This window comes from Bombyx mori, chromosome 15 (genome assembly GCF_030269925.1).
Source record: "Bombyx mori chromosome 15, ASM3026992v2".
NCBI lineage: Eukaryota > Metazoa > Arthropoda > Insecta > Lepidoptera > Bombycidae > Bombyx > Bombyx mori.
This window is the reverse complement of record NC_085121.1, coordinates 9,548,158-9,558,070: the sequence shown is the minus strand read 5'-3', so window position 1 is coordinate 9,558,070 and position 9,913 is coordinate 9,548,158. Positions and strand designations below refer to the sequence as shown.

Genomic DNA, 9,913 nt, shown 5'->3' with positions numbered 1-9,913 from the left:
CATAACAGTTTATATAATATAATATTTACTTTTAGTTTACGAATAATAGTTATTTCAAAAAATTTATAGTTGATCTCAATTATTATTTACCAGTGTCCTATCGTCGGGCACCCTCGATATGAAATCCAAGATATCATTGTTCGGAACTCGATCGGGATTCAAGTATTTACGAGTAAATTTATAAATACCTGAAACAATTTTAATCGTTAATGTTTACGAATTTTGCTATACTTGGCCATAGCTTGGCCATATTTACCATAGCATGGTAGGTATATCGAATTAAATTAATACTTTGATCATTTGTTGTGGTTGCAAAAAAAATGATAAATTAAGAGGCAAAATAAATGTAAAGTGATGTTTTTATTTAGACTTTTAAAGACTTCTTCTATAGGTAAAGTGTAAACAAAAATCTGTAAAGCGCTTTACATACCCAATGCCATGAAGATGTAGTTCGCAGGTATTAGATAAAACGCCACGCTGAGACCCACCATTGCGGCCATCGCTAAATAACTTAGGTACGGGATAGTGAAATTCAATAAACTGAAAATTAATTGAAAGATTAATATTATTGGTCCATTTTACTGCATAAACATCTTAAAAATCTTCATTAAAATAATAAATTGACTCTCTGAGTGACGAACAGCCAAGACGCAGAGATTTAATTTTTGTAGTAATTACGCGAGAAGTATAATACTAAATATTTTGTTATTAAAAATGAAAGCGTCAGAAAAATTTGAACTGTGGAAAAATAACCAAATTGATATAGTTTCGTAAAAAGTACCTATACCAATATAACTGTAGTCAATGAGAATATCAGACGAAACGCAACATTTTGATTTCTGCTCCGATTTTTAAGGGACAACAAAGAAAGTAGCATCGCCTATGTTTAACAGCGATTTTTTTCTTCTATCAGCCCACAGACGTCCACTGCTGGACATAGGTCTCCCCCAAGCATCGCCACAAACATCAGTTCTGCGCTGCTTGCATCCAGCAGATCCCCGCGAATCTCAGTAGGTCGTCTTAATTCGTCTCAGCGAATAAATAAAGCAATTTCACACTGTATTCGATCGCATCGTTGGCCATGTGGTTAGTATTCGAGATATGGATGTAACTATTTGTTCTTATCTTGCACGTGTGTTAACGGTACCCGTTGATTATAGAATTCATTTAATATTTTGAATTCTAAAGTACTTACAGAAATGACCTACCCAATCCGACTTTGCATTTTCTAAAAGCGCACTTGAATGTTTTTATGACAAACTAGCTGACCCGGCAGACTTCGTAGTGCCTTAATCGATAAATAAAAGACCTAAACTTTGTATAAAATAAACTTAAAACAAACAAAAGGAATGCCGTTCTCGAGTTTTAGCGAGACTAACGAACAGTAATTCATTTTTATATATATAGATTAACATGATTCAAGTTCGAAGAATAATCTTCGCCAAGTCGCTCTGTTGTGAAAAATTTGTGAAAAAGCTATTATATCGCGCTAATGAAATTTTCAAGATAAACTTGCTATAAGCAATACATACAAGCTTTCAAAAACAAAGTTCGGACCGTTTGCCTGAGGAGCAATATCGCTCAATCTACAACAAACAACAATATAAAATCTTCTCTTTCTCGTTTCCCCCAAATAGTCAAGGAGAAAAACGCATATTAATAACAAACAAAAATCCTAAAATCATTTCACAAGGTAGTCGTTAATCACAAAACTTTTGATCGGGAATAGCTTTGACCCTGTGAACTTATGTTGTGTTTGACTTATGAACGACGCTAAGATGAGCCAGACGTATGTCTATAAAAACTTACTTTTTAACTCGCTCTAAAAGTGACACTATGTAATCGATGCCGTCTTTTATTGTAAACGTCAATTCCTGTAATCCGTAGAGACGGGTTTTAATCGTTTTTTCATCCTGAGAACAAACACGAAATATAGATTAATGACAATCATATATTAATATAACTGATATTTAAACATTGTCTGCGAAAAAACAAAAAAAAACACAAGGTCAGCTTCAAAGTGCAGCTAATTTAAATTATAAAATTAACAACTGGCTGAATTAAAATGAACGATCACTTGTACCGGTGACAGATATGGATACCGGTTTGAAGGGTGGAACAGTCGGTACATAATACAACTAATGCAAACAATTTGATTATGATTACCTCATGTTCTAAGACGACTTTGACGTTTTCATCCCTTTTATTGCCTATACCGGTACCATGACTCCATACGAGTACACCAGGCTTATCTATCCAGGTTTTATCCTTTAGACCAGGCCTTCTTAGATCCCTACAGGCTTCGGTAATTAACGTTACGTGCTAAGAATCCGCCTGCCATTTTTGCATAGACAGGTTAAGTCACGGCCCGAATTATGCAGAGTTACTTGAAGCCATTACAATGTGGATATCACCAGCACCCTTATGAGAGACGAGATCAAAGTTTCAATTATATAATTTAACGACTGCTTCAACCCTTCAACATGGAACGCATGACTATTCCACGGCAGAACTAGGTAGAGTAGTGATGATACCTATCCATGCGAGCTTACAAAGCGCTCTGCTATCATAGTCTGCCTGTCTACAATATTTAAAAAAAACTCACGTACATCCGGTCTTGTGTTGTTTAAATCAATATTAAATATGTAGCTAAATAATTTTTAAGTAAAATGTAAGTAAAATCTGATATTCATTAGTAAAGTGACGCGCGAATGTACAGACTCCGAACAAAAAATATGACTTTTACGTATTTATAGAAAAAACATACAATAGGGACTACTTCAAATTAGTGAAAAGTAAATTATATTTAGATTTTTACTAGGATTTTTACTTTACTGGTGGTAGGACCTCTTGTGAGTCCGTGCGGGTAGGTACCACCGCTCTGCCTATTTCTGCCGTGAAGCAGTAATGCGTTTCGGTTTGAAGGGTGGAGCAGCCGTTGTAACTATACTGAGATCTTAGAACTTATATCTCAAGGTGTGTGGCGCATTTACGTTGTAGATATCCATGGGCTCCAGTAACCACTTAACACCGGGTGGGCTGTGAGCTCGTCCACCCACCTAAGCAATAGAAAAAAAAAAGGTGACCCGGCAAACGTTGTTTTACCATATAATTTAGGAAAGATAAATAATCTAAATACCGACTGCAGTGCCATCTGCCGGGTTGATTTGTGAATCTAAATCATCCAGGGCGCCACCCAAACGCATACAAAACAATCGTTCAAATCGGTCCAGCCATTTGGGAGGAGTTCAGTGACAAACACACGCACAGAAGAAATATATATATAAAGATGTACAAAGTAAAAAGAAGCACCTTCGTTGATTCAAGATCCTCTTCGGATAATTCATCCTCGGATCCGTAAATGTTACTTAATGAATTAGTAGTACCTGTGAATAATTGAATCTGTTTTAATCATGAAAGAAACACAAAGTCACTCACTCATTTCAGTTTACAATTGGAAGCAGCCTGAACGAAAACTTAAAGTCAATTTATCAATCACGTTTATATTCTATAGATAACTACACTAGATTTGACCGACGGCTTCCCTGGCGTTAATATAAAAAAATATTTATATGAAATATATAGGTATTTTTGAGAATTGTCCTTTTTTCATAATAAAAGGCACTTAATGTCAATTTTGTAACCCTGACAACGTGTATGCAAAATTTCACGTTGGGTAGTAAAGACGTGAAAGTCTAACAAACAAACAAACTCATTCTCGCAACTTTAAGCTAATATTAGCATGGATATTATTATATATGAGTCGTCTATTATCAAAGGTGGCAATCTGTGCATTTGGACAAAAAAAAATTATTGATATGTCAATACAGATTGATTTGAATATAATCGTCTCCTTCAAAGAATACGGTTCAAAACCTGCATTAAATAAAGGTTAATAGTTAACCTGTTAATTATCTAAGATATCGTTCCGAAGAGTTTTGTGACTGCCAATGGAATACAAAGTCAATAATTCGTTTTTCTGATTTACCAATCATTGTCCAAAAGTCAGATTGCCGGCTTTGATAATAGTCGACTCATATTATTATTGCCTAATGTTTTTTTTCCGAAAAAAAATTATTCCAAAAACTGTTTATTTTCGCTGGATCGCTAGGTAAATAAGAACACTGTGTGATTGTTTTTCGTAGTATGTGTCTAGTTATAATATTTTTGATTAATCATTATTAATTTATGTGCCTTTGCGTACGTGTTAGTTTTGACACAAAACATCCTAAGGAACACTCACTATTGCTGCGGTGACCGGTCCAGTAGTAAAGGAACGGCAGAAGAACTAGCAGCGGTGTCATCCACATTCGGAAAAAGAACCAGAAGACCAGCCAAGCGCATAACGCTAGCACCGACTTCTCTCTGTTCTCCCATTCAAATGAATTCCTGAAACAATTTCTTATTAGCGTAGGTGCGTAGGTGACGGAGCTCACGACACATTCAAAAGGCTACCTGAACTATGAAATTTCAATTACACTGAAATAGCGACTTTTTTTTGTTTGCCTACCTAAGCAGATGGTCTAGAGATACCATGTCAGCGTCACCGGGCTGGTAAGTGAGATCACGGGGCTCAAACCTGACGATGGTGCTAACACGAACCCTAACAAGAGCCGTGCTTCGCAATCGACTTAATTATTGCGCTAGTCTACATAAACGAGCTGATCTCAAGTGATTGGCGCAGCCTAAAAACAACGCAACGTAAATTTCTAACCAGCACATGATCTTAAAACAATCGCACTATCAAATTTAAATAAGGGTATTTTGAATTTCAGGCTGTATTCGGAATTCAATATCAATCTAGCTCAATGTTTTCTTTCCTCTTTAAGTAAGTACATTACATCAAAATACCCTTATACAGTACAGATGAGCTAATTTTTGAGCTTTGCCCTAACATGTAGGTCAGCTCACGGGGCTTCAACCGGAGTGTTGCTAACACTGGCCCTAGCAAGGGCAGTGCTCGCAGAATCTACCACCGGATCGGAAACGCGACCCACTGAGAAGATCCGACGAGAAACTCAGTGGGCTGTGTCTGTCTATGGGTTAACTCGCTCGTCGAGCCCTTCGTCGCAAGCGACGGGTTCGGCGGGGACGGTGACCGGATGAATTTAGAAGTAAGCGTCGGGTATACGGGTATGATAATACTTTTGTTATTCATTTTTAGCTCATCTAGCAATATAAAGTACTAAATACGAAACGTTAAAACCGAAACCCCAAAATACGGTACTGACTTAGACTTAACTAAGTCTTAAGTAAGTCTAAGGTTATTACCGTATTTACCGTACTACTAATAAAACTTTATGACTATTATTATTGTTAAAATTGTTTGAACCATAAAACGTAACAATATTTGAATACCGTATGTAAATTTAACAGTAATTAAATAAACTTTTAGCTCAATGTAAAAAGTGAACATCGAAAATATAATCGACATTTATAAAATCAGTAATTATTTTTGTAGGTACAATAGGCATTCACAAAAACAAAGTTGAATTAAAATTTTAATGATACATGGTTTTTCCATGAATAATTGCTAAAGTTCGACCACAATCAAAACTGGTTTTAGAAGATCGATTTATTTATTGCTCACTAGCTGACCCGGCAGACTTCCTAGTGCCTCAATCGATAAATAAAAGACCTAAATTTTTGTATAAAATAAACTTAAAACAAACAAAAGGAATCCGTCCGACGGGGGACATATCAAAAGAAAAACTAAATTGTTTGTTTTTATATAATTCCGAGCATTTTCATATTTATCTACCTTTTAAACCTTCTCTGGACTTTCACAAATAATTCAAGACCAAAATTAGCCAAATCGGTCCAGCCGTTCTCGAGTTTAAGCGAGACTAACGAACAGCAATTCATTTTTATATAATATATAGATTGGAAACTAATTTCATTGCAGTACTTAAAAAATATTTTGTGTAATAAAATAAGAATACATAATTCTAAAATAAATAGCCGGATGGAATAATGTTTACTGTATACTTATTTAAATAATGATATACATATAATCATGAACCATGCAGTAAATTAATAGCCTTTATAAAACTACGGTCATTAACGTATCGTTGCTTATGCTTATAAAATACTTTTTTATCATTATGATCTTTTGTAAAATATTATGCTAAATCTATTATTAAGTTTTTTTTTATTATTTTTTTATTGTCCTTGTAGGTAGACGAGCATACGGCCCACCTGAAGGTGATTGGTTACCGTCGCCCATGGACTTCAGCAATGCCAGGGGGAGAGCCAAGCCGTTAAGTACTCTCCACAAGCCTCGTTTGAAGAAGGATATGTCATAGCGCTCGGAAAACATCGTGGAGGGAAACTCATTCCAAAGCCGGATGTTACGTGGCAAAAAAGATCTCTGGAAACGCACTGTGGATGACCGCAGTGACTCCAGGTACTATGGATGAACTCTACTCCGGTGGCTTGCGATGCGATGATAAAAACGAGATGATGGTATCATCTCAAATAATTCCTCAGAGCACTCCCATGGAACATACGGTTATGTACACGGTACGGTACAGTTAAGTATTCAAGCAAGTATTTGATTGCTTATTAAATTGAGGCCAGTATTGGAAATATCCTTGAACGATAAAAGCAAGTTCGGGCCAAACTCGTTGAGATTTTCTATCTGAATTGTTGTACTACTCTATTGCACAGAACATAGTTTGTATTTCAGCTCATCTGAATACCATATTTTGATTGTTCTTTAAACAAACCTTTCCATACACGCGCAGTGTCATCGTGTCAATGCGTTTGAATGAATAATAATTTAAATGCGGCCAGGTCAATGTTCGATTTGGAACTGTGTAAAGTTCTTAAAGTATAACTGCATATCTACTTATAAATAATCTAACTACATATATAATTATGTTATTCAGTATAATGAATGTTTCTGTTGAAAAAACTATACTGCTTTGATTAATTCTCATTTTTACATTCAAATAGCTTTCAACCAGTTTTTTTTAATTAAAAACCAACGGAATCTCAACGGTCTGTTATGTTTTACTAAAGTTTTTTCGAACGCTTTGGATCATCGAGGAACAAGGTTTTTTATTAATTAGCTGCTTGTGAGCATTTGAAGAAGTGATCCACGTGGTTTTAAGTAGTTGTAGGAACGAGCACAAAAAAAAATAAAAAAGTTTCGAGAAAAACAACTGGTACTGTAGCCGTTGTAACTATACTGAGACCTTAGAACTTATATCTCAAGGCGGGTGGCGCATTTACGTTGTAGATGTCTATGGGCTCCAGTAACCACTTAACACTAGGTGCGCTAAGAGCTCGTCCATCGATCTAAGCAATAAAAAAAAAATAAAAAAAACTTTTGATTGGCGATTCATACTCGCTTATTCATATTCGCTTCGCAAATGTATTTAATGCCGGAACCACACTGCGCTATTCGCTATTCGTTATGCGAGCTATTCACGTGCATACGGCGAAGTGTGGAGAGTATATTCGCCAATATTCGCTTTATTCGTACGCATAACACATAAGGACGAATAGCAAATACGCGTATCCGTCGACTTGTCCGTTTTTGACACACTTCAAAGGACACGAATAAGGCGAATATGCGCATCGACTGCCCACACTTCGGTGTGTCATTTGCTCGCTTGTGAGTTGTGGCGGTCGTGTATCGACGTGTCTTATGACTTGTAATCATCCACCAGCGTTTTCTTTTCGGCCTTTCAGTAACTTTGTACAACAAGTGAGTCGACTATTATCAAAGCCGGCAATGTGACTTTTGGACAATTATTGGTAAATCAGAAAAACGAATTATTGACTTTGTATTCTATTGGCAGTCACAAAACTCTTCTGAACGACATTTTAGATAAATAACAGGTTAAGTATTAACCTTTATTTAATGCAGGTTTTGAACCGTATTCTTTGAAGGAGACGATTATATTCAAATCAATCTGTATTGACATATCAATAACATTTTTTTGTCCAAATGCACAGATTGCCACCTTTGATAATAGACGACTCAAGTATTGGTAAGAAACATTTAGGAAATAATAAATTGCGGCAACTCTCAACACGTCCATCGCTCCACGCAAACAAGACACATATTTGCCTTATTTGGCATAATTCAGCGCACAAGCTCGAAGTGTGGATGGCATGTTTGTTGCTTGCGCGCTTAACAAATATTTTGGCGAATACGGCGTAGTCACATAACGAATAGCTCATAACGCAGTGTGGTTCCAGCATAACAGTGTAAACAAAAATTACTCACTTTAAATATTCGTTCCCTGTATGTACCACATTAAATATATCTTTGATGAATAGCAGATTGTTATATATTAAGGGAATACTAAATTTTTTAGGCGTCTTCTGATCGTATTTCGTTTCCTTAGGACTTAAAGTTCGTAGCGCAGCTTTTAACTAAAAACAACAATCGTAATTTAGTAATTTCACTGGTGGTAAGACCTCTTGTGAGTTCGCGCGGGTGGGTACCACCGCCCTGCCTATTTCTGCCGTGAAGCAGTAATGCGTTTCGGTTTGGAGGGTGGGGCAGCCATTGTAACTATACTGAGACCTTAGAACTTATATCTCAAGGTGGGTGGCGCATTTACGTTGTGGACGTCTATGGGCTCCAGTAACCACTTAACACCAGGTGGGCTGTGAGCTCGTCCACCCATCTAAGCAATAGAAAAAAAAAACACTATTTTGGAGCTTTTCAATGGATCTTTGACTCAATTCTTTCTTTATAATAAATAAAATAAAAAATGATACAAAAGATCTAACATTTACTGTCTATTTATTAAAAAAGGTATAGATAAAACAGATCTGTATGAACTTCTTTTTTTAAAATAACAATTGTTACATCATTATTTTATTCTATTAAAAAAAAGCATTTGTGACTGTTTTTCCTCCACCTTTGCATAAAAAGAAATCATTAATAAAACAACAGAAGGTGAGGTGTGAGCAGTAAACAACCTTTAAGAAGAAGAACACACAAAGCAGCCCTCACGCACAGAAACCCTACGTGATCAATTTTTAAATACTCTATGTGCTTCAATACAAGTATTGTCAGTTGATTTCTGCTTGATGTTTTCTCGCGTACCAGCGCTATTGTCGATACGGCGAAGGTTGTATGAAATGAATTAAAAACAGGATTTTTTTATAATATATTCAAAAAGTTTTTGTTTACTCTAGGTATTGGAATTCAACTATAAAACTGTGTTATAGCAATATGCTTTGTATAGTTGCGAGACGACAAAGAACCGTAAATAATTTCACATACCGGATTCCATACAATGGACATCTGCAGGAGTATCCTGGGGCAGTTTCCCTTCGCATTCGACTTTTTCGTTTTATCTTTTAGAGCGTACCATCTTTTCTCTTCGTTGATGATTCGTAAGAGTGGTATCGATATTTTACCGAGAGTTTCACCGATAATCGATTCATCGTGAACTTTGATATCCAGGGTTGACGTAATATCGTTTACGGCACTGAAAAAAAATACATTAATTCAGTGGTGACTTTCGTACGATGACGAAATATTGTGCAATAATTAATTTGGTTACAACAAGGGATTTTTATTTTCAATAAATGTATGTTTATATTTTTTTGCTTTATAAAGATTATTTTTACATAGTGGCAGAGGATCTACGGTTCATCTGTTGATAGGCACTATTAGGATAAAATATAATAGATTTCTTATAACCAAAAGATATCTTATAGTAGCTAGGAGAATAAATTGGGAAAAACAAGGGAATTGGAGGTACGAAAAAAGATAAGGATACCATCAATAGACAACGTGAGGGAACATTATATATATATTTGTACTACCTAGTCCAGCCATAAGTTCTGTTACAAAGGAAAATGCATTTTATTAAATGAAGTAATGTTAGAAGCAAGGCAACCAATTATTAAAATTTACACCTACATATTTATGAAAGTCTCA

The 9,913-nt window shown here is 35.7% G+C and overlaps 1 protein-coding gene across 4 annotated transcripts in view; it reads right to left on the bottom strand.

Annotated features, from left to right (window-relative positions):
* LOC101743125 (multiple C2 and transmembrane domain-containing protein) overlaps window positions 1-9,913 on the bottom strand; it is a 49,832-nt gene that overhangs the window by 3,315 nt on the left and 36,604 nt on the right. For all 4 annotated transcript variants that reach the window (XM_038015796.2, XM_012692474.4, XM_021349651.3 and 1 more), the window contains exons 7-13: window positions 9,251-9,458; window positions 8,240-8,388; window positions 4,244-4,389; window positions 3,313-3,386; window positions 1,810-1,913; window positions 431-540; window positions 91-188 (exon numbers count right to left, since the gene is read on the bottom strand). In XM_038015796.2, coding sequence (XP_037871724.1) covers window positions 91-188; window positions 431-540; window positions 1,810-1,913; window positions 3,313-3,386; window positions 4,244-4,389; window positions 8,240-8,388; window positions 9,251-9,458 — 889 coding nt within the window. The remainder of the gene's footprint in view (window positions 1-90; window positions 189-430; window positions 541-1,809; window positions 1,914-3,312; window positions 3,387-4,243; window positions 4,390-8,239; window positions 8,389-9,250; window positions 9,459-9,913) is intronic.